This window comes from Euprymna scolopes, chromosome 28, assembly GCF_053919585.1.
Source record: "Euprymna scolopes isolate OS-2025 chromosome 28, ASM5391958v1, whole genome shotgun sequence".
Lineage (NCBI taxonomy): Eukaryota > Metazoa > Mollusca > Cephalopoda > Sepiida > Sepiolidae > Euprymna > Euprymna scolopes.
Window position 1 is genome coordinate 58,877,149 of NC_136509.1, and position 27,596 is coordinate 58,904,744.

Genomic DNA, 27,596 nt, shown 5'->3' on the forward strand with positions numbered 1-27,596 from the left:
TGTGTGTATGTATGTATGTATATATGTGTGTGATATGTGTACATATGTATGTGTGCGTGCGTGTATATATATGTATGTATACCAATGACCGTCTTCAGTGTCATGTCTGCTTGAGCATGTGAATTCACCGGCAGGACTAAATGTCATTTTCGGGCTTATGAACTTTCAGTGTTTGAGAGAGTGGCACTTGTCTGACAAGACGTTGCAATCATCATATATATATATATACCACCTTTTTTGTCAATTTTATAATCTCGGCGACTATTGATCAGAATTTAACAAATGAAGGCTCGTTGGAAAGGTAATGATCTGAACTGTGTAGTAGGCTATGTGACATTTGTCCTTAAGGTCACACATTAAGGGGATCATCCATCATCCACAGCCTACTTTTGGCACGTTTTTACAGCCATAAAATGTTTCAATCATAGTCATTTATTTTCCTAGTTTTGCATATGAATTACAAAATATCTGATATTTCCCCCAAAACCTCTAGCTTTAATGAAGAGGAGACTAAAACTTGCCACTATGGTTTCAAATGATCCGAAATAACAGCAAGGGAGATTTGATTGTAAATATTTCTCATATGTTATATCTCCCCTCTTGGGTTTTCATATATAAAATAAATTTCACAGTGTATAAGGCTTATTTGATACTGGAGATATTCATAATTGTATCCTATTTCTAAAACAGGGGAGATATAACATATGAGAAATATTTTGAATCAAGTCTCCCCTTGCTGTTATTGTTTCTATCATTTGAAACAATAACAGCAAGTTTTACTCTCCCCTCCATCAAGGCCAAATGTACGGAAATAATATTAATATGAATATATATGCATATTTGTTATATATATATATATATATGTTTATTATATTAATATGTACTAGCGGGACCAGTGGAAATTCCACAGGGGACTGATTCATATGTAATATATTGATGTTGGCATTCTGTAGATGTTCAGCATAAATGGAGACGGTCTGATAGTATTGTAGCTCTTTTGTTAAAACTGCAAGCTAGCAGGGATGCCCGGCATAGCCAGGTCGTAAAATATGCGTAAATATGATATTTTAATTCTTGCAGATTTCGTATATATACTAATAGAAGTAATGTTCTATCAATTTTTATATATATTATATATTTGCGATTTCAAAAATAAAAAAACATGTCTATACGACTTGGGTTCATCAGTTTGAATCAAAACCGAATCTATAACTATAATTGAAACCAAAACTTATGAAGAATTCTTGATAAAATTATTTTTAAAAAAAATAGATTATTGGAGTGGCATTAGCTATAATCGAAACCAAAACTTATGAAGAATTCTTAGTAAAATTATTTATTACAAGAAATGTACACACCAATTAAATGACCCGGATGTAAGCGTGACACAGAAAATAACACACATGCTATCATAATAATATATATATATATATATATATATATATATATATATATATATATATATATATAAACAAAATCACATAAGAAATAATGAGGACAAGTATTGTCGAAAGATTAACAAACTTTTTATTTAAATAAAAAATAAAATTCAATTCAAGAAAAAAAAATTAAATATGCCTAACTAAATGAAATGATTTAATGATTCAAACTCTACCGAGAGAAAAATATATCAACAGTCAATGTTCACATAAAACAAGAAATTGTCTGCTCAATTAGATACAGGTTCTAGGGTAAGAGAGAGATGTTGGAGAAATGAAAATTTTGGTTGAAAAACTCACTGAATGTCCTTTGAAATGTGACCTTTCTTTTGTCTCTTTTTATATATATTTCTTTTCTGTAAATTGTTTATATTTGATTACGCGCATGCAGGTTAATTTTCATATTTTTGTCCTTTGGATTATTTATGTTTCATTACGCGTGTGCGTGTTAATTGCTCCAAGTATTTGTTTCCAAAGCTCATCGAAGCCCTTGATTTTATAGTAAAAATTTCACTACTCTTGTGATCCTCCCTTCGCTGGGTTCATTTTTTTATTCAGTCAATATTCTAATTTTGACCGCTGACCAAAACAGATCTTTATCATCGCTGCCAACATCGGCTGGTGTCGTTGATATTTACCTTCGCGGCGCCGCTACCACGCTGTCGTCACCGGCTTCGCCACCCCAACCTTCGCTGACTTACATCTTGTCTCTTTGACAACTTTTTTCAGTCCCCCCTCTCTCTATACGGTCTATCTCTCTCTTTCTCTATACAGTTTAACTCTCTCTATATGGTTTAGTTCTCTCTCCTCTCTTTCTCATCTATGAGCTTTCTTTTCTCTTTCCTTTTCCATTCTTCATTCACAGTATCTCTGTCTCTTCCTTCTCCTCTTGCTTGTAGGCCTCCTCCTCCCCCTTTTTTTCTGTTGTGTTTACAAAATGTGAACGAGCAGACGAGGATGGATCTTTTTGGCTCCAAAAAATGATACAGTAAATAAAATATACTGAAAATATATCTCCTCTCGGCTAAAAATCAATAAAATAATTTATTATAAATTTTAATAAATGTATCACAATATAAATAAATAACAAAAACAATAAATAAAACTTATAACTTCATAATGATTTTAAATGTATTACAAATGAATAAAAATAAATACCAAAACAAAATAGATGAAACTTATAACATCATAATGATTTTGAATATATTTCAAATAAAAATAAATAAATAATAGAACAAAAAAAATAACACTTATAACTTGATAAGGATTTTCATAATATTTCATATTAATAAAAAATATAACAAAATAAATAAAACTTTTAAGTTCATAATGATTTTAAATATATTTCAAATGAATAAAAATAAATAACAAAATAAATAAAATTTATAACTTAATAACGATTTTAAATATATTAAAAAAAAAAAATAAATACCAAAAAAATAAATAAAACTCATAATCTCATAATGATTTCAAATATATTTACAATAAATAAAAGTAAATAACAAAACAAAATAAATAAAACTTATAACTTCATAATGATTTTAAATATATTTTAAATAAATGCACCTAAATAACAAAAAATGAATAAACCTTGTAACTTCCAAATGATTTTAAATATATTTCAAATAAATAAAAATAACTAACAAAAAAAGATAAATAAAACTTATAACTTCATAATGATTTTAAATATATTTCAAATGAATAAAAATAAATAACAAATTAAAATAAATAAATGTTATAACTTCATAATGATTTTAAATATATTTCAAATTAATAAAAACTAAATAACAAAACAAAATAAATGAAGCTTATAATTTCATAATTATTTTAAATATTTCAAATAAATAAATAAAAATTAACAAAACAAAATAAATAAAACTTATCACTTCATAATGATTTTAAATATATTTCTAATAAAAATAAATAAATAACAAAACAAAATAAATAAAACTTATAACTTCATAATGATTTTCATTATATTTCAAATGAATAAAAAATATAACAAAACAAAATATATGAAACTAATAACTTCATAATGAATTTTAATATATTTAGACTAAATAAAAATAAATAAAACTTATAACTTCATAATAACTTTAAATATATTGCAAATAAATAAAAATTAATAACAAAACAAAATAATTAAACTTCATAACTTCATAATTATTTTATATATATTTCAAATGAATAGAAATAAATAACAAAAAAATAAATGAAACTTATAATTTTACAATGATGTTTTATATATTTAAAATAAATAAAAATAAATCACAAAACAAAATAAATGAAGCTGATAATTTCATAATTATTTTAAATATATTTCAAATTAAAAAAAATAAATAAAAAATAAACGATACTCATAACTTCATAATGATTTTAAATATATTTCAAATGAATTAAAGTTAATAACAAAACAAAATAAATGAAACTCATTACTTCGTAATGATTTTAAATATATTTCAAATGATTAAAAATAAATAACAAAGGAAACTTTTAACTTCATAATTATTTTAGATATATTTAAAATTAATAACAAAACAAAATAAATTAAACTTATAACGTTATAATGATTTTAAATATATTTCAAATCATTATGGATTTATAAGTTTTATTTATTTTGTTTTGTGATTAATTTTTCTTTATTTGAAATATATTTAAGATCATTATGAATTCATAAGTTTTATTTATTTTGGTCAATGTAACCAATGACCGTCTTCAATAGAACCACTTATTTTTATTTATTTGAAATATATTTCAAATCATTATGAATGTATAATGTTATAATAAATTTCAAAAACATAAATCCATAATGATTTTAAATATATTTCAAATTAATAAAATTTAATCACAAAAAATAAATAAAACTTGTAACTTCATAATGATTTTAAATATATTTCAAATAAATAAAAATTAATGGTTCAATTGAAGAAGATCATTGGTTACATTGACCAAAGTAAACTTATAAATTACAAATTAATTGCAAATATATTTCAAATAAATAAAAATTAATCACAAAACAAAATAAATAAAACTTGTAACTTCATAATGATTTTAAATATATTCCAAATGAATAAAAATAGATAACAAAACAACATATATGAAACTGATAACGTCATAATGATTTTAACTATATTTTAAATAAAGAAAACTTAATCACAAAACAAAATAAATAAAACGTGTAACTTCATAACGATTTTAAATACATTTCAAATAAATAAAAATAAAGTACAAAACCAAATAAATAAAACTTATAAAATCATAATGATTTTAAATATATTTCAAATAAATAAAAATTAATCACAAAACAAAATAAATAAAACTTATTAATCCATAATGATTTTAAATAAATTTCAAACAAATATAAATTACTCCCAAAACAAAATAAATAAAACTTATAAATCCATAATGATTTTAAATATATTTCAAATAAATAAAATTTAATCATAAAAAATAAATAAAACTTGTAACTTCATAATGATTTTAAATACATTTCAAATAAATAAAAATTAATCCCAAAACAAAATAAATAAAACTTATTAATCCATAATGATTTTAAATATATTTCAAATAAATAAAAATGCATCACAAAATAAAATGAATGGAACTTGTAACTTCATAATGATTTTAAATATATTTCAAATAAATAAAAATTAATCACAAAACAAAATAAATAAAACTTATTAATCCATAATGATTTTAATTATATTTCAAATAAATAAAAATAACAGACCAAAATAAATAATTATAAATTCATAATGATTTCATATATATGTCAAATATATATTTCAAATAAATAAAATTAATCACAAAACAAAATAAATAAAACTTGTAACTTCATAATGATTTTAAATATATTTCAAATAAATCAAAATAAATCCCAAAACAAAATATAAGAAGCTTATAACTTCATAAGGATTTTAAATATATTACTAATGAATAAAAGTAAATAACAAAACAAAAGAAAATAACACAGATTACTTCAAAATTATTTTAAATATATTTCAAATAAATAAAAATAAATAACAACATAAATAAAACGTGTAACTTCATAATGATTTTAAATATATTTCAAATGAATAAAAATAAATAACAAAATACATATATAAAACTTATAACTTCATAATGATTTTAAATATATTTCAAATAAATAAAATTAATCATAAAACAAAATAAATGAAACTTATAGCTTCATAAGGATTTTCAATATATTACAAATGAATAAAAGTAAATAACAAAACAAAAGAAAATAACACTTCAAATGGATTTTAAATATATTTCAAATAAATAAAAATAAATAACAAAATAAATAAAACTTGCAACTTCATAATGATTTTAAATATATTTCAAATAAATAAAAATTAATCACAAAACAAAATAAATAAAACTTGTAAATTCAAAATGATTTGAAATATATTTGAAATAAATAAAAATAAATGGTTCCATTGAAGAATATATTTCAAATAAATAAAAATTAATCACAAAACAAAATAAATAAAACTTATAAATTCATAATGATTTTAAATATATTTCAAATAAATAAAAATTAATCATAAAACAAAATAAATGAAACTTATAAATTCATAATGATTTTAAATATATTTCAAATAAATAACAAAATAAATAAAACATATAACTTCATCATCATCATCATCATCATGACGGGCTCCTTGCCCAGACCAATGTGACTCTTCCTCTCCAGAATTTCCTGTCTTCCATCAGTTGCCTCAGATCTTCAGACTCAGTTGGCGTTGTGTGCTAGTTCTTGGATGTACGTGGATCTAGGTCGTCCTCTGCTTGCGCATCTGTGTCGTGGTGTCCATAGCAATCACTCACCAATTCATGCTTGCTCCTTAGACAATGACGAGCAAGTCATAGGCGTCTTTCTCTGATGGTATTAGATATGGCAGCTAGGTTGCCATAAAGTTGCTGCTTCGTGGGATGATTTTGCCAAGATATATTTAATATTGTTCTTAGCATACGGGTGTATTTGCCGTCTAGTTTTCTTTCCAATCTTTTGGTGAGTGTCCAGATTGTAGCACCGTAAACAAGGACAGACTGTCCAGGTTGTAGCACTGTAAACAAGGGCAGACTCTACTCTTTTCAGTTTGTCAGCCAGTCCCGAAGTCCATAGTGAATGTAGCCCATCCAATGCGGTCCATGGTTTTGAGATGCGAATTCTGATATCTCTCTCTGTAGAAACTATGTTGCTGCCCAGATACGTAAACTCAGCAACTTCTTTCAGTGTTGATCCAACCAAAGCCCTGATCTCTCCCTTCACATTAAAGTCATAAACTTTGTCTTATCCGCATTTATGTGGAGAACAATGTCATTTGCAGACTTTTCTAGCTTACGTAACAGTGTTTGCGCATCAGCAGTGTTGTTCGTGAACAAAGCAATATCGTCTGCATAATCTGCATCAGTTATGTGTGCTGATTGATGATGTCTGTTTCTGGATTCATTTAGGGTGAAGCCTAGCATGTTGTGTATATCAGCAGAGGTGCGAAGTACAAAGTCAAGACAGACAATGAAAAGAAAAGGGGCAAGAGTATCTCCTTGTAGAACCCCAGTGCGGATGTCGAAAAATTCAGTGTCCTCATCTGGGGATTTAACCATTGCTCGAGTGTGCTCATATAGCATCATGATAGCATTAATGACTTCATTTGGAATGCCATATGCTTTTAATATGCTGGACATTTTTCCTCTATGTACGGAGTCGAATGCTTTGGAGAAATCTACAAAGATCATGACTGCCTCAATGTTTTTTGCTTTGACTCCTTCAATCAGTCTCCTAACAGTAAGTATTTGACTAGTAGTAGAGCGATTCTTTCTAAATCCATTTTGGTTCTTCCTGAGCATTTATTCGATCTTTGGTTGGATACAGTTGAGAAGCATGGCATTGTAGATTTTTGCTGGAATTGAAGTGAATTAAATATATTTCAATAAATAAAAATAAATAACAAAACAAAATAAATAACACTTATAATTTCATAGTTATAAGTTTTTGAGGCTAAAATATGGCTTTTACCAGTCAGTTAAATGTTACGTTTCTGGTTTCCAGAATACATGAAGTCTCTTTCGAAAAATACATGTAACTTACAAATATTTGAAAATACTCATTGAAAATACTCATTAAGAGAACAGACTGAAAAAAAATTCTCATGTAAAAATTATTTGTTTTAACTCAACATAATGTTGGCTGTATTATCTATAAAAAAGAAAGTGTTCTTTAATTTATATTGACAATGTTAAGAAATTACTTAAATATATTTTTAATTAAAAACTTTTTATTCATGAAAATAACATCACTTACTTTACTATATTTGTTGGATTAAAATTGTTTCTGCTAAAAGCATCTAATTCTTCTTTCTCTTTAAGAAAAGAAAATATATGCAAACAGAAACACAATCTTTTATTGCCGAATTGACATCATTTTTCAGTTTAATTACATGTTTGGATATTTGATTAATAAATACTAGCGGGACCTGTGGAAATTCCACAGTAGACTCTTTCATATTAATATATTGATGTTGGCATTTTTGTGGATGTTCAGTGTAAATGAAGACACCCTGATATTATTGTAGTTCTTTTGTTAAAACTGCAAAAATATACATCTAAGCTAGCAGGGACGCCCGGCATAGCCTGGTCGTAAAATATGCTTAAATATGATATTTTAATTTATGCAGATTTCGTATATATTACTATAAGAGTCAATTCTCGATCCATTCTTATATATTATAAACCTGTGATTTAAAAAATATATCCATATGGCTTGGGTGCATCAGCTTGAATCGAAACCAAAACTTATGAAGAAAAAAAGAATTTTGTATATATAACTTGAGTTCTTTCAGCTATAAACGAAACCAAAACTGATGAAGAATTCTTGGTAAAATTATTTATTACAAGAAATGGAAAGGCATAACAATTAAATGACAGATACTCGAAAGAAAAAAAAATGTGATACAGAAAATAACACACATGCTATCATATTAATATATGGATTAAAATATCGTACTCATGCAGAGAGTGATCCAGACGTAACGCAGCGCACGCACACGCCTGGCTTTCCTCGGAACATGACGTCAACAGCCGGAGTAAGCCGAGCATCGCCGAGGAAATTAAGCTGTTTGACGTAACATAAAGTTGAGCCAATGACAATGTAGCATAAATTTTGAACTCACGCGAACACGCGTCGTGTGTTTTCAACTTGAAAATTCAAAGCAGCAAACGACAATTTGGAAGAGGAAGAAAAGGAAACAAATTAGTAAAAAAAAGCTCACCATTTTGTACTTTCACGTCATAAAAAAAAAACATGAATTTTACAACCTTAAGTGAGCAGCTGAAAACACCAGCTGGAGTCCTCGATTTTGTCAAGAAAAAATTTACTGGCACGGACGAAAACTTGTGCACTATGTGGACACAGGTGCAATCTTATTATAAGAGAAAAGGTAAGTGATGGCTATGCCTGAAGGTGTCAGGCTACCAAATGCTGAACCTTTACATCATCCGAACAGGTAACTTTTTTGGCAAGTCTAGGCTGACAATTGCCATCATAATTAAACTCATCCACTTGTGGGCGTTCAAGCAAGCAACACAGAAAGACCTCCAGCGCGAATATGGAATATGATCCACGCACACACGCCATTAATAAAACAACGGTCTGTGGAAACAGCAACAATATCTGTTTTAATATGACAGAAAACAAAATATCCCACCCAGTTTTGTTTCAACTTTTCTAGTTCTCAGGGTTTTCCTGGAAAAAAATTAAAAAATAAATAAAAAAAAAATAACACCCAAAAAAACAAAAATAAAAAATTGTTTTAAATTTTTCTTGAAAAAACAAAATTCCTTGAAAGTATTTATTTGACTTAATCTCTAAACCTTTTCTCGAACAAAAATATATATATATAGCCGAAAAAAAAAGAAAAAATATTGTTATAACATTTTTCTTTACAATTAAGAAAACTTAAAATTTAAGGTAAGTTTTCTTTTCTTGTTATGCTTTCCTCGGTGACGCTTGGCTTAATTTCCTTGGCGAAGCTTGGCTTACTCTGGCTGTTGATGTCATGTTCCGGAGAAAGCCGGGCAGACACTGAGTTATGTCTGGATCACTCTCTGCATGAGTACCTAAAATATTTTATGTACCAAAAACAGTTTTTCATGAAAGTATTTTAGTTAAAACAATGTTATAATAAAAATAATTTATTTAGAAAAAGGAACTGTCATTTAATATATATATATATATATATAGATTTAATGTTTTATTAAAATACAAAAATGTACAAAAACAATTTCGTTTCACTAATAACATGTTGCTAGCTTCGAGGTTTCATAACATGTATCTGGGCTTTTGTTTACATGTTATAGCAATTAGTAGTAGCAATAATATTTTAATGAATGAAGACATCAGTGTCTCTCTCTCTCTCTCTCTCTCTCAACAAATCTAAAGAAAAATAAACAATGAACAAAACAAATAACTGCTCAATTTTTTTGTCCCCGCCGGCCAAGAGATGTGTGTTATAGTTTTTGTTATTACGGAATAACTTTTCAACTTTTGAAATCAACTTTTGAAAGATATAACCCTAAATTTTATAGAATTAAAAACAAATATAGCTGTGTGAGCGTTCGTAAATGTGTATTTTGTAATTAATGTATATTCCAGAATTAAATCTTAACCAATCAAATTTGCCGGAAAGCGTGACTCACAAAAGAACACACATGCTATTGTATTAATATATAGATTATAATTTATTAAATTTTTATTTTATATAATAAATTATTCTTAAAAGTCAACCAGTTTCTCCTTTCTCCTTTTTAAAAAGCCACTTGAGGTTATTGAGGGGAATAGAGTAGCAGTTGTATGATAATGAATATTATTGAAGTGTTTTAATCTAGAGATGATGTCTCAATAAAAAACACTTTGGGTGAAGGATATCATACTTATAAAATCTTGTTTCTACTAAGGAAATAACTCCTAATGAAGCATTTCAGGCTAAATAAAGACCTGATGAGGGTTAGGTTAGTTCAGAAGTAAATTTCTAAAATCTAGTGCATTCCAGCAAGTAAAACAAATGTTAAATCAAATATGGTAATGTTGAATTATTCTGGGAATTTTTTATTTACTGAGGAAGTCTCAGTCTGTGTTCCATGCCTTTTAAAAGTTCTTCCCATAGTCCTGAGGTAGAAGTCACGCTCAAATATCTCTTAAGCACTAGGCATTTTTCATTTCTGGAAGCAATTTATAGAAACTATGGAAAAAGATATTGAAAGAAGATCTAACTAAAATACTTTTTTTTTTTGCAATAAATTTGTAACAATAAAATATTCTATGAATTAAATATTGTTAAAGACTTTAATCTTTGATTTGTAAAAGTGTTGTCTGATGAACATATGGTCATCACATGCAATCAGATTGTCTTTTACAGTGAATGCTGTTTGTCATGCTTGGTTAGGTCACAGGATTGAAATAAATAAGGGTGTAACTAAGGTTTATCAATATTATATGGTATTTGTGACTGTTTTTCTGTTTTCAAACAGTTTTGTTTTTTGTTTCTCATTGTTTCCAATTGATCTTTTTGAGCAATTTTTTCTTTTCTTATAGGTTGCCAAGCAACTGTTGAATCCTGTCAAACTGTTATGGGTAGAATTCCTGGCAAAAATATAAATTACTCCGACCATGAAGGTGTCACAAGCAACTTGACAATCACTCATTCTCCAACAGGTTTGATTATTAATATACATATTAATCACTCATTCTCCAACAGGTTTGATTATTAATATACATATTAAAATCCTGTGAGGGCATCCCTGTTTTGTTTTTATGAATTTTAAAGAATTCAGAATAGTCAGAGAAAGAGAAAATGTTCTTTTGTTACTTTTATTTTAATTAAAACAAAGTAGCAAAATTTAAAAAGCAAAATAAAATTTTATCCAATATCTTCTATTTTTAAATAATTTAATCACCTTCCCTACAAGACGAGCTGGATATGACACAATGAAGAGCTTTTATGTCTAATAACAATTACTGATAAAAATTGTTTCAATCTAAGAGTCAGCAACGTTTCAGGGAAAGGGCTCTGCAGCTATGTAGTGTCTCAAAGGAAGGACATTTTATTAAATGTAATATAAATTTTTTCAAATTTCTGGACAATCTCAATAGTTTCGCTATCCAAATATGGTCATAGGTAAGCATTGGTCACACAAAAATGTAGAGGCATTACAGGTAAGTATTCAGATGATAATGTGTGCAAAAAGTATAAGACAACAGTTGATGTCTCAGTTATGTCTATAACTCTGAATTTTTGTGTGACCAATGCTTACCTATAACCATCTGTTAATAAGGTTAAAACATGAGCTTGGCAAATTCTTCTCATTCCTCCCAATTTCTCTTACTATTTCTCTGAATGCATAATGATATGACCATGTCATTCCTATGAATGATTCTCAGTCACACTCCTATCAATGATATGCTTTGGGTGTTAAGAGAAATAATTTCTCAAAACCAGAGGAGAAAGATGTCAGTCTCCAAGCTCCCAAACTAAGGAACTACAAGTTAAAAAAAAACATGTCCAGTAGCTTTATTAAGGTCACATTTTACATGGATTTTTATTCTTGCTTCTACATATAGGAGGTTGTATGATCTGGTGATTATAACAGAGACACTTGATGAATTGGTGTTAAGACTGCATAGAATAAATGGGTGGAAGCGAGAGGTATGTGAATTAACATGAGAAGACTTAAGATGATGCTCAATGGATGTAACTTGAACTCGCAGAATGACTCAAGAAAGTGCGGTTGCATGGAAAATAGACCAACTCCATTTGATATGAGAGCTGCACACTGGATTTACAAAAAAATAAAATAAAATGTTGATTAGCAAAGGATTTCTTCTATCACTGTTCTAGATGTCTTTGTGCAGTTTGTGCAATCAATGGAAGGCCACAAAACCATATCATGATAAACGAACACAAGTTGGATGGTATTAAGTCATTCATCCAGTAGGCAAAACCTGCAAGAGCGCAAAGGACATTCACTTTTTTTTTCTGGTCCAGATATCGTTTCTGTAATTTTGAGATTTTCTGTCACATGAAAACTCAATATTCAACAATTTCTAACTTATTCACTTGCCCTATTCATGCATGCATAATCCATTGGTTCAGAGTTGCTTGCAGCAAATTTTAAGAGCATCTTCCACTCTTCACCAATAACCATGGTGTGATGTTACTGTCTTTTTCCCCTAAATATTATATATGTATGTTATATAAGATATTAATAATATTCTTGAACTAAGTAATTTATTTCAAGAATGTTATTAGCATTTTATATAACATGCATATTCATACACCTTTTATTCTAGCATTTCCCAAGAACTTTTAATGGATCTGATGAATTCATAGAAATCCTTGTCTTATGTTAGTGGATCACAGATAATGCACATGTTTGCTGCATTTTCAAGTCATTCTTTTTCATATTTTTGCTTATGTTTTACATAAACCTCTCATTACAATTTAAAATCATTTCATGATTGTTCATTTGTGTTCATTATGTGTACAGATCCGACTGGTTTGTAACACAAGTATTACAAAACACTGACTTGCTCCCAAACCTGCTTTCCATAAACTGAACCAGGGAACATTTCTCTTTCCCACACTATGACCATTGATCATTATTTTTGTAACATTTACTTTCATACCTTTACTTTTCATAGCAGTCGTAGACCTTCCTAGTTTCATAAATTATTAGGATAACGCATTTCTTCCAAACAACCTGTACAAATCTTTTAAGACAAATGAAAAGCAACAGACTCAATTTCACATTAAAGATGTCACTAAATATGCTATTAATTCTAACCTGATTTGGAGCATTTCAGTACAATCTATATCAACACTTGCCCTTAATTCATGAAAAACCTAGTCAAAATCTCTATCAAAAGCTTTCTCAAAATTCACATTGAATTACTGCTGCATTTATCTCAGAGGGTTTTTTCCCAGGCATAAAACCAAATTACATTTCATTTACTCTTGAGATTTTTGCAAAACTGACCAACTAAGAGATTGTTTGCAAAACAAAAAAAAAGAAAACTGGTTTTCATCAAATGGAAATGGAATCATGTCATCTTTTCTAGGGCGAGATGTTTTAATGTTCCACCCTGTACTCTAAGTGATATCTAATATATCTAGTTATCTAATGCTAGCAACATTTCAATATAGTTCTAAAGAGGCTTGCAACCCATTCTTGCAAAGCTGTTCAATCATTGCAAAAATGAGAAATGCTTCCCATCATCTTGGAAAATTATCTGCCAGTCTGTTCACTATTTTTGTTTGATCATTTCTAATTCTCTCAAAGTATAGTTCATCTCATTAATCATTATTTTCAAGTAGTCTTTTGGAATTGATAAATGATAACACATCAGTCCAAAAAAAATTAATAGATGGTTACACATTAGTAAAAAAAAAAATGATAAATGCTAACATATTAGCAAAATAAAATTGATAAATGTTAACGCATTAGCAAAAAAAACTGATAAATGGTAATATATTAGCAAAAACAAAAACTGAAAAATGGTAACAAATTAGCAATAGCATATTTATGAATGGTAAAAAATTAGCAAAAAAAATTGATACATGGTAACACGTTTGCAAAAAAATGATTGATAAATGTTAACACATAACCAAAACAAAAATTGATAGATGGTAACACATTAGTAAAAAAAAATTGATAGATGGTAACAAATTAGAAAAAAAATTATAAATGTTAGCACATTAGCAAAAAAAAAATGATAAATCGTAATACATTATAAACAAATGGTAAATAGTAACACATAAATACAAAAAAATGGATGAATAGTAACACGTTAGCAAAAGAAATGAAAAATGGTTATACATCAGTAAAAAAAATTAATAAATGCAATCACATAAATACAAAAAATTGATTAATGGTAACACATAAATACAAAAAAATGATAAATGGTAACACATAATAAAAAAATTTGATAAATGGTAACACATGAATAAACAAATTGATAAGTGGTATCACATAAATAAAAAAAATTGATAAATGGTAACACATAAATACAAAAAAATGAATAAATGGTAACACATACATACAAAAAATTGATAAATGGTGACACATAAAAAAAAAAAAATGATAAATGGTAACACATAAATAAAAAAAAATTGATAAACGGTAACACATAAATAAAGAAAATGATAAATGGTAAAACATTAATAAAAAAAATTGATAAATAGTGACACATAAATTAAAAAAAATGATAAACGGTAACACATAAATAAAGAAAATGATAATTGGTAACACATAAATAAAAAAAAATTGATAAATAGTGACACATAAATAAAAAAAAATGATAAACGGTAACACAAATAAAGAAAATGATAAATGGTAACACATAAATAAAAAAAAATTGATAAATAGTGACACATAAATAACAAAACATTGATAAATGGTAACACATAAATAAACAAAAAATGATAAATGGTAACACATAAATAAAAAAAAATTGATAAATGGTAACACATAAATAAAAAAAAATGATAAATGGTAACACATAAATAAAAAAAAATGATAAATGGTAACACATAAATAAAAAAAATGATAAATGGTAACACATAAATGAAAAAATTGATAAATGGTGACACATAAATAAAAAAAATTAGCTACACAACTTCCGGCCCTTCATCCAGCATGCTTTGAATCGACCTGTTAAACCCCCCATTTGAAAAGGGAAAATTTTTCCAAAATTAATAATGGAATACGTCGCATGAAAACAAGTAAGACATTTAACTATACAACTGAATAAATATATATAAAAACAAAAAAAAATAAAATAATAAAAAATATATATATATATATATATATATATGTACTTATTGATTTGTAAATCGCCACTTGTTCTCGTATCCTCTTACTAACAGCGATAATAATTCATTCATCGCATTGTGACAGCCTCCTAAATCTCTTTTAGATACCTATCCCACACAATGCTTCAAGCAAACTACATATCAATCCTAAAAAAAATTTGATAAATGGTAACACATAAAAAAAAAAATTGATAAATGGTAACACATAAATAAAAAAATTTTATAAATGGTAACACATCAATAAAAAAAATTGATAAATGGTGACACATAAATAAAAAAAATTGATAAATCGTAACACATAAATAAAAAAAATTGATAAATGGTAACACATGAATTAAAAAAATTATAAATGGTAACACATAAATAAAAAGAAATTGATAAATGGTAACACATGAATTAAAAAAATTATAAATGGTAACACATAAATAAAAAAAAATGATAAATGGTAACACATGAAAAAAATGATAAATGGTGACACATGAATAAAAAAAAATGATAAATGGTAACACATGAAAACAATGATAAATGGTGACACATGAATAAAAAAAAAATGATAAATGGTAACACATAAATGAAAAAACAATTGATAAATGGTAACACATAAATAAAAAAAATGATGAATGGTAACGCATAAATAAAAAAATAGATAAATGGTAAAACATACATAAAAACAATGATAAATGGTAACACATAAATAAAAAAAATTGATGAATGGTAACACATAAATAAAACAAAATGATAAATGGTAACACATAAATAAAAAAAATTGATAAATGGTGACACATAAATAAAAAAAAATTGATAAATGGTAACACATAAATAAAAAAAATTGATAAATGGTAACACATAAATAAAAAAAAATGATAAATGGTAACACATAAATAAAAAAAAATGATAAATGGTAACACATAAATAAAAACAAATTGATAAATGGTAACACATAAATAAAAAAAAAGTTCATAAATGGTTACACATAAATAAAACAAATTGATAAATGGTGACACATAAATAAAAAAAAAATGAAAAATGGTTACACATAAATAAATAAAAAATGATAAAGGGTAACACATAAATAAAAAATTGATAAATGGTAACACATAATAAAAAAAATTGATAAATGGTAACACATAAATAAAAAAATTGATAAATGGTAACACATAAATAATCAAAATTGATAAATGGTAACACATAATTAAAAAAAAATTAATAAATGGTGACACATAAATAAACAAAAATTGATAAATGGTAACACTTGCATAAAAAAATTGATAAATGGTAACACATAAATAAAAACAATTGATAAATGGTAACACATAAATAAAAAAATTGATAAATGGTAACACATAAATAAATAAAAATTGATTAATGGTAACACATAAATAAAAAAATTGATAAATGGTGACAAATAAATAAAAAAAATTGATAAATGGTAACACATAAATAAAAAAAAATTGATAAATGATAACACATAAATAATCAAAATTGATAAATGGTAACACATAATTAAAAAAAAATTGATAAATGGTAACACATAAATAAAAAATTGATAAATGGTAAAACATAAATAAAAAAAATTGATAAATGGTAACACATAAATAAAAAAATTGATAAATGCTAACACATAAATAAAAAAAATTGATAAATGGTAACACATAAATAAAAAAAAATGATAAATGGTAACACATAAATAAAAATAATTGATAAATGGTAACACATAAATAAAAAAAATGATAAATGGTAACACATAAATAAAAAAAATTGATAAATGGTAACACATAAATAAAAAAATGATAAATTGTAACACATAAATAAAAAAAATGATAAATGGTGACACAAAAATAAAAAAAAGTTGATAAATGGTAACACATGAATAAAAAAAATTGATAATTGGTAACACATAAATAAAAAGAAATTGATAAATGGTAACACATGAATAAAAAAAATGATAAATGGTAACCCATAAATAAAAAAAAAAATGATAAATGGTAACACATGAAAAAAATGATAAATGGTGACACATGAATAAAAAGAAATGATAAATGGTAACACATGAATGAAAAAACAATTGATAAATGGTAACACATGAATAAAAAAAATGATAAATGGTAACACATAAATAAAAAAATAGATAAATGGTAACACATAAATAAAAAAATTGATAAATGGTAACACATAAATAAAAAAAATGATAAATGGTGACACATAAATAAAAGAAAAAATGATAAATGGTGACACATAAATAAAAAAATTGATAAATGGTGACACATAAATAAAAAAAATTGATAAATGGTAACACATAAATAAAAAAAATGATAAATGGTTACACATAAATAAAAAAAATGATAAATGGTAACACATAAATAAAAAAAAATGATAAATGGTAACACATAAATAAAAAAAATGATAAATGGTAACACATAAATAAAAAAAAAGATAAATGGTAACATATAAATGAAAAAATTGATAAATGGTGACACATAAATAAAAAAAATTAGCTACACAACTTCCGGCCCTTCATCCAGCATGCTTTGAATCGACCTGTTAAACCCCCCATTTGAAAAGGGAAAATTTTTCCAAAATTAATAATGGAATACGTCGCATGAAAACAAGTAAGACATTTAACCATACAACTGAATAAATATATATAAAAACAAAAAAAAATAAAATAATAAAAAATATATATATATATATATATATATATATATATATGTACTTATTGATTTGTAAATCGCCACTTGTTCTCGTCTCCTCTTACTAACAGCGATAATAATTCATTCATCGCATTGTGACAGCCTCCTAAATCTCTTTTAGATACCTATCCCACACAATGCTTCAAGCAAACTACATATCAATCCTAAAAAAAATTTGATAAATGGTAACACATAAATAAAAAAATTGATAAATGGTAACACATAAATGAAAAAATTTTATAAATGGTAACACATCAATAAAAAAAATTGATAAATGGTGACACATAAATAAAAAAAATTGATAAATCGTAACACATAAATAAAAAAAATTGATAAATGCTAACACACAAATAAAAAAAAGTAGATAAATGGTAACACATAAATAAAAAAAATTGATAAATGGTAACACATAAATAAAAAGAAATTGATAAATGGTAACACATGAATTAAAAAAATGATAAATGGTAACACATAAATAAAAAAAATGATAAATGGTAACACATGAAAAAAATGATAAATGGTGACACATGAATAAAAAAAAATGATAAATGGTAACACATGAAAACAATGATAAATGGTGACACATGAATAAAAAAAAAATGATAAATGGTAACACATAAATGAAAAAACAATTGATAAATGGTAACACATAAATAAAAAAAATGATGAATGGTAACGCATAAATAAAAAAATAGATAAATGGTAAAACATACATAAAAACAATGATAAATGGTAACACATAAATAAAAAAAATTGATAAATGGTAACACATAAATAAAACAAAATGATAAATGGTAACACATAAATAAAAAAAATTGATAAATGGTGACACATAAATAAAAAAAAATTGATAAATGGTAACACATAAATACAAAAAATTGATAAATGGTAACACATAAATAAAAAAAAATGATAAATGGTAACACATAAATAAAAACAAATTGATAAATGGTAACACATAAATAAAAAAAAAGTTCATAAATGGTTACACATAAATAAAACAAATTGATAAATGGTGACACATAAATAAAAAAAAATGAAAAATGGTAACACATAAATAAATAAAAAATGATAAAGGGTAACACATAAATAAAAAATGGATAAATGGTAACACATAATAAAAAAAATTGATAAATGGTAACACATAAATAAAAAAATTGTTAAATGGTAACACATATATAATCAAAATTGATAAATGGTAACACATAATTAAAAAAAAATTAATAAATGGTGACACATAAATAAAAAAAATTGATAAATGGTAACACTTGCATAAAAAAATTGATAAATGGTAACACATAAATAAAAACAATTGATAGATGGTAACACAAAAATAAAAAAATTGATAAATGGTAACACATAAATAAATAAAAATTGATTAATGGTAACACATAAATAAAAAAATTGATAAATGGTGACAAATAAATAAAAAAAATTGATAAATGGTAACACATAAATAAAAAAAAATTGATAAATGATAACACATAAATAATCAAAATTGATAAATGGTAACACATAATTAAAAAAAATTGATAAATGGTAACACATAAATAAAAAATTGATAAATGGTAAAACATAAATAAAAAAAATTGATAAATAGTAACACATAAATAAAAAATTGATAAATGCTAACACATAAATAAAAAAAATTGATAAATGGTAACACATAAATAAAAAAAAATGATAAATGGTAACACATAAATAAAAAAATTGATAAATGGTAACACATAAATAAAAAAAAATGATAAATGGTAACACATAAATAAAAAAAATTGATAAATGGTAACACATAAATAAAAAAATGATAAATTGTAACACATAAATAAAAAAAATGATAAATGGTGACACAAAAATAAAAAAAAGTTGATAAATGGTAACACATGAATAAAAAAAATTGATAATTGGTAACACATGAATAAAAAGAAATTGATAAATGGTAACACATGAATAAAAAAAATGATAAATGGTAACCCATAAATAAAAAAAAAATTGATAAATGGTAACACATGAAAAAAATGATAAATGGTGACACATGAATAAAAAGAAATGATAAATGGTAACACATGAATGAAAAAACAATTGATAAATGGTAACACATGAATAAAAAAAATGATAAATGGTAACACATAAATAAAAAAATAGATAAAAGGTAACACATAAATAAAAAAATTGACAAATGGTAACACATAAATAAAAAAAATTGATAAATGGTAACACATAAATAAAAAAAATTGATAAATGGTAACACATAAATAAAAACAAATGATAAATGGTAACACATGAATAAAAAAAAAATAGAAAAATGGTAACACATAAATAAAAAAAATTGATAAATGGTAACACATAAATACAAAAAAATGATAAATGGTAACACATAAATAAAAAAAATGATAAATGGTGACACATAAATAAAAGAAAAAATGATAAATGGTGACACATAAATAAAAAAATTGATAAATGGTGACACATAAATAAAAAAAATTGATAAATGGTAACACATAAATAAAAAAAATGATAAATGGTTACACATAAATAAAAAAAATAATAAATGGTGACACATAAATAAAAAAAATTGATAAATGGTAACACATAAATAAAAAAGATAGATAAATGGTAACACATAAATAAAAAAAAATGATAAATGGTGACACATAAATAAAAAAATTGATAAATGGTAAAACATAGATAAAATAATTGATAAATGGTAACACATAAATAAAAAAATTGATAAATAGTAACACATAAATAAAAGAAAAAATGATAAATGGTAACACATAAATAAAAAAATTGATAAATGGTGACACATAAATAAAAAAAATTGATAAATAGTAACACATAAATAAAAAGATTGATAAATGGTAAAAATTACATAAAAAAAATTGATAAATGGTGACACATAAATAAATAAAAATTGATAAATGGTAACACATAAATAAAAAAAAATTGATAAATGGTAACACTTACATAAAAAAATTGATAAATGGTAACACATAAATAAACAAAATATTGATAAATGGTAACACATAAGTGAAAAAAATTGATAAATGGTAACACATACATAAAAAAAATTGATAAATGGTAACACATAAATAAAAAAAATGATAAATGGTTACACATAAATAAAAAAAATGATAAATGGTGACACATAAATAAAAAAAATTGATAAATGGTAACACATAAATAAAAAAGATAGATAAATGGTAACACATAAATAAAAAAAAATGATAAATGGTGACACATAAATAAAAAAATTGATAAATGGTAAAACATAGATAAAATAATTGATAAATGGTAACACATAAATAAAAAAATTGATAAATAGTAACACATAAATAAAAGAAAAAATGATAAATGGTAACACATAAATAAAAAAATTGATAAATGGTGACATATAAATAAAAAAAATTGATAAATAGTAACACATAAATAAAAAAATTGATAAATGGTAAAAATTACATAAAAAAAATTGATAAATGGTGACACATAAATAAAAAAAAATTGATAAATGGTAACACATAAATAAAAAAAAATTGATAAATGGTAACACTTACATAAAAAAATTGATAAATGGTAACACATAAATAAACAAAATATTGATAAATGGTAACACATAAGTGAAAAAAATTGATAAATGGTAACACATACATAAAAAAAATTGATAAATGGTAACACATAAATAAAAAAAATGTATAAATGGTAACACATAAATTAAAAAAAATTGATAAATGGTAACACATAAATAAAAAAAATTGATAAATGGTGACACATAAATAAAAAAAATTGATAAATGGTGACACATAAATAATCAAAATTGATAAATGGTAACACATAAATAAAAAAAATTGATAAATGGTAACACATAAATAAAAAATAATTGATAAATGGTAACACATAAATAAAAAAAATTGATAAATGGTAACACATAAATAAAAATAAATTGATAAATGGTAATACATAAATAAAAAACATTGATAAATGGTAACAAATAACTAAAAAAAATTGATAAATGGTAACACATAAATAAAAAAAAATTGATAAATGGTAACAAATAAATACAAAAAAATTGATAAATGGTAACACAAATAAAAAAATTGATAAATGGTTACACATAAATAAAAAAATTGATAAATGGTTACACATGAATTAAAAAAAAATGGTAAATGGTAACAGATAAATAAAAAAAATGATAAATGGTAACACATAAATAAAAAACTGATAAATGGTAAAACATAAATAAAAAAATTGATAAATGGTAACACATAAATAAAAAAAATGATAAATGGTAACACATAAATAAAAGATAGATAAATGGTAACACATAAATAAAAAAATTGATAAATGGTAACACATAAATAAAAAAAATGATAAATGGTAACACATAAATAAAAAATAGATAAATGGTAACACATTAATAAAAAAAATGATAAATGGTAACACATAAATAAAAAATAGATAAATGGTAACACATAAATAAAAAAATTGATAAATGGTAACACATAAATAAAACAAAATGATAAATGGTAACACATAAATAAAACAAAATGATAAATGGTAACACATAAATAAAAATAATTTATAAATGGTAACACATAAATACAAAAAAATGATAAATGGTAACACATAAATAAAAAAAATTGATAAATGGTAACACCTAAATAAAAAAATGATAAATTGTAACACATAAATACAAAAAAATGATAAATAGTAACACAAAAATAAAAAAAAGTTGATAAATGGTAACACATGAATAAAAAAAATTGATAAATGGTAACACATAAATAAAAAGAAATTGATAAATGGTAACACATGAACAAAAAAAATGATCAATAGTAACACATAAATAAAAAAAAAATTATAAATAATAACACATGAACAAAATGATAAATGGTGACACATGATTAAAAAGAAATGATAAATGGTAACACATGAATGAAAAAACAATTGATAAATGGTAACACATGAATAAAAAAAATGATAAATGGTAACACATAAATAAAAAAATAGATAAATAGTAACACATAAATAAAAAAATTGATAAATGGTAACGCATAAATAAAAAAATTGATAAATGGTAACACATAAATAAAAAAAATGATAAATGGTAACACATGAATAAAAAAAAAATAGAAAAATGGTAACACATGAATAAAAAAAAAATAGAAAAATGGTAACACATAAATAAAAAAAATTGATAAATGGTAACACATATATACAAAAAAATGATAAATGGTAACACATAAATAAAAAAAATGATAAATGGTGACACATAAATAAAAGAAAAAATGATAAATGGTAACACATAAATAAAAAAATTGATAAATGGTGACACATAAATAAAAAAAATTGATAAATGGTAACACATAAATAAAAAAAATGATAAATGGTTACACATAAATAAAAAAAATGATAAATGGTAACACATAAATAAAAAAAATTGATAAATGGTAACACATAAATAAAAAAAATGATAAATGGTGACACATAAATAAAAAAAAAATAATAAATGGTAACACATAAATAAAAAAAAATGATAAATGGTAACACATAAATAAAAAAAATTGATAAATGGTATCAATTACATAAAAAAAAAATTGATAAATGGTGACATATAAATAAAAAAAATTGATAAATGGTAACACATAAATAAAAAAAATTGATAAATGGTAACACATAAATAAAAAAAATTGAAAAATGGTAACACATGAATAAAAAACATTGATCAATGGTAACACATAAATTAAAAATAATTGATAAATGGTAACACATAAATTAAAAAAAATTGATAAATGGTAACACATAAATAAAAAAAATTGATAAATGGTGACACATAAATAAAAAAAATTGATAAATGGTGACACATAAATAAAAAAAATTGATAAATGGTGACACATAAATTAAAAAAATTGATAAATGGTAACACATAAATAAACAAAAAATTGATAAATAGTAACACATAAACAAAATAAATTGATAAATGGTAACACATAAATAAAAAAAATTTATAAATAGTAACACATAAATAAAAAAATTGATAAATGGTAACACATAAATAAAAAAATTTATAAATGGTAACACACAAATAAAAAAAATGATAAATGGTAACACATGAATACAAAACAAATTGATAAATGGTAACACATAAATACAAACAAATTGATAAATGATAACACATAAATAATAAAATTGATAAATGGTAACACATAAATTAAAAAAAATTGATAAATGGTAACACATAAATAAAGAAAATGATCAATAGTAACACATACATAAAAAAAATTGATAAATGGTATCACATAAATGAAATAAATTGATCAATGGTAACACATACATACAAAAATTGAAAAATGGTAACACATAAATAAAAAAAATTGATAAATGGTAACACATAAATAAAAAAAAATTGATAAATGGTAACACATAAATAAAAAAAAAAAATTGATAAATGGTAACACATAAATAAAAAAAATGATAAATGATAACACATAAATTAAAAAAAAAAATTGATAAATGGTAACACATAAATAAAAAAAAAATTGATAAATGGTAACACATAAATAAAAAAAATGATAAATGGTAACACATAAATAAAAAAAAATTGATAAATGGTAACACATAAATAAAAAAAAAAATTGATAAATGGTAACACATAAATAAAAAAAATGATAAATGGTAACACATAAATAAAAAAAAATTGATAAATGGTAACACATAAATAAATAAAAAAAATTGATAAATGGTAACACATAAATAAAAAAAATGATAAATGGTAACACATAAATTAAAAAAAATTGATAAATGGTAACACATAAATACAGAAAATTATCAATAGTAACACATAAATAAAAAAAATTGATAAATGGTAACACATAAATAAAACAAAATGATAAATGGTAACACATAAATAAAACAAAATGATAAATGGTAACACATAAATAAAAATAATTTATAAATGGTAACACATAAATACAAAAAAATGATAAATGGTAACACATAAATAAAAAAAATTGATAAATGGTAACACCTAAATAAAAAAATGATAAATTGTAACACATAAATACAAAAAAATGATAAATGGTAACACAAAAATAAAAAAAAGTTGATAAATGGTAACACATGAATAAAAAAAATTGATAAATGGTAACACATAAATAAAAAGAAATTGATAAATGGTAACACATGAACAAAAAAAATGATCAATAGTAACACATAAATAAAAAAAAAATTATAAATAATAACACATGAACAAAATGATAAATGGTGACACATGATTAAAAAGAAATGATAAATGGTAACACATGAATGAAAAAACAATTGATAAATGGTAACACATGAATAAAAAAAATGATAAATGGTAACACATAAATAAAAAAATAGATAAATGGTAACACATAAATAAAAAAATTGATAAATGGTAACACATAAATAAAAAAATTGATAAATGGTAACACATAAATAAAAAAAATGATAAATGGAAACACATGAATAAAAAAAAAATAGAAAAATGGTAACACATTAATAAAAAAAAATAGAAAAATGGTAACACATAAATAAAAAAAATTGATAAATGGTAACACATATATACAAAAAAATGATAAATGGTAACACATAAATAAAAAAAATGATAAATGGTGACACATAAATAAAAGAAAAAATGATAAATGGTAACACATAAATAAAAAAATTGATAAATGGTGACACATAAATAAAAAAAATTGATAAATGGTAACACATAAATAAAAAAAATGATAAATGGTTACACATAAATAAAAAAAATGATAAATGGTAACACATAAATAAAAAAAATTGATAAATGGTAACACATAAATAAAAAAAATGATAAATGGTGACACATAAATAAAAAAAAATAATAAATGGTAACACATAAATAAAAAAAAATGATAAATGGTAACACATAAATAAAAAAAATTGATAAATGGTATCAATTACATAAAAAAAAATTGATAAATGGTGACATATAAATAAAAAAAATTGATAAATGGTAACACATAAATAAAAAAAATTGATAAATGGTAACACATAAATAAAAAAAATTGAAAAATGGCAACACATGAATAAAAAACATTGATCAATGGTAACACATAAATTAAAAATAATTGATAAATGGTAACACATAAATTAAAAAAAATTGATAAATGGTAACACATAAATAAAAAAAATTGATAAATGGTGACACATAAATAAAAAAAATTGATAAATGGTGACACATAAATAAAAAAAATTGATAAATGGTGACACATAAATTAAAAAAATTGATAAATGGTAACACATAAATAAACAAAAAATTGATAAATGGTAACACATAAACAAAAAAAATTGATAAATGGTAACACATAAATAAAAAAAATTTATAAATAGTAACACATAAATAAAAAAATTGATAAATGGTAACACATAAATAAAAAAATTTATAAATGGTAACACACAAATAAAAAAAATGATAAATGGTAACACATAAATACAAAACAAATTGATAAATGGTAACACATAAATACAAACAAATTGATAAATGATAACACATAAATAATAAAATTGATAAATGGTAACACATAAATTAAAAAAAATTGATAAATGGTAACACATAAATAAAGAAAATGATCAATAGTAACACATACATAAAAAAAATTGATAAATGGTATCACATAAATGAAATAAATTGATCAATGGTAACACATACATACAAAAATTGAAAAATGGTAACACATAAATAAAAAAAATTGATAAATGGTAACACATAAATAAAAAAAAATTGATAAATGGTAACACATAAATAAAAAAAAAAATTGATAAATGGTAACACATAAATAAAAAAAATGATAAATGATAACACATAAATTAAAAAAAAAATTGATAAATGGTAACACATAAATAAAAAAAAAATTGATAAATGGTAACACATAAATAAAAAAAATGATAAATGGTAACACATAAATAAAAAAAAATTGATAAATGGTAACACATAAATAAAAAAAAAAATGATTAATGGTAACACATAAATAAAAAAAATGATAAATGGTAACACATAAATAAAAAAAAAATTGATAAATGGTAACACATAAATAAATAAAAAAAATTGATAAATGGTAACACATAAATAAAAAAAATGATAAATGGTAACACATAAATTAAAAAAAATTGATAAATGGTAACACATAAATACAGAAAATTATCAATAGTAACACATAAATAAAAAAAATTGATAAATTGTAACACATAAATAAAAAAAAAAATTGATCAATGGTAAAACATAAATAAAAACAAATTGATAAATGGTAACACATACATACAAAAATTGATAAATGGTAACACATAAATAAAAAAAATTGATAAATGGTAACACATAAATAAAAAAAAAATGATAAATGGTAACACATAAATAAAAAAAAAAATTGATGAATGGTAACACATAAATAAAAAAAAAAATTGATAAATGGTAACACATAAATAAAAAAAATGATAAATGGTAACACATAAATACAAAAAAAATTGATAAATGGTGACACATAAATAAAAAAAAAAAATTGATAAATGGTAACACATAAATAAAAAAAATGATAAATGGTAACACATAAATA

At 23.2% G+C, this 27,596-nt stretch overlaps 1 protein-coding gene across 2 annotated transcripts in view; it reads left to right on the forward strand.

Annotated features, from left to right (window-relative positions):
- Positions 1-27,596, forward strand: part of LOC145249666 (putative neutral sphingomyelinase) — a 210,959-nt gene that overhangs the window by 132,804 nt on the left and 50,559 nt on the right. For both annotated transcript variants that reach the window (XM_080111450.1, XM_080111451.1), the window contains one exon: positions 11,038-11,157. In XM_080111450.1, coding sequence (XP_079967576.1) covers positions 11,038-11,157 — 120 coding nt within the window. The remainder of the gene's footprint in view (positions 1-11,037; positions 11,158-27,596) is intronic.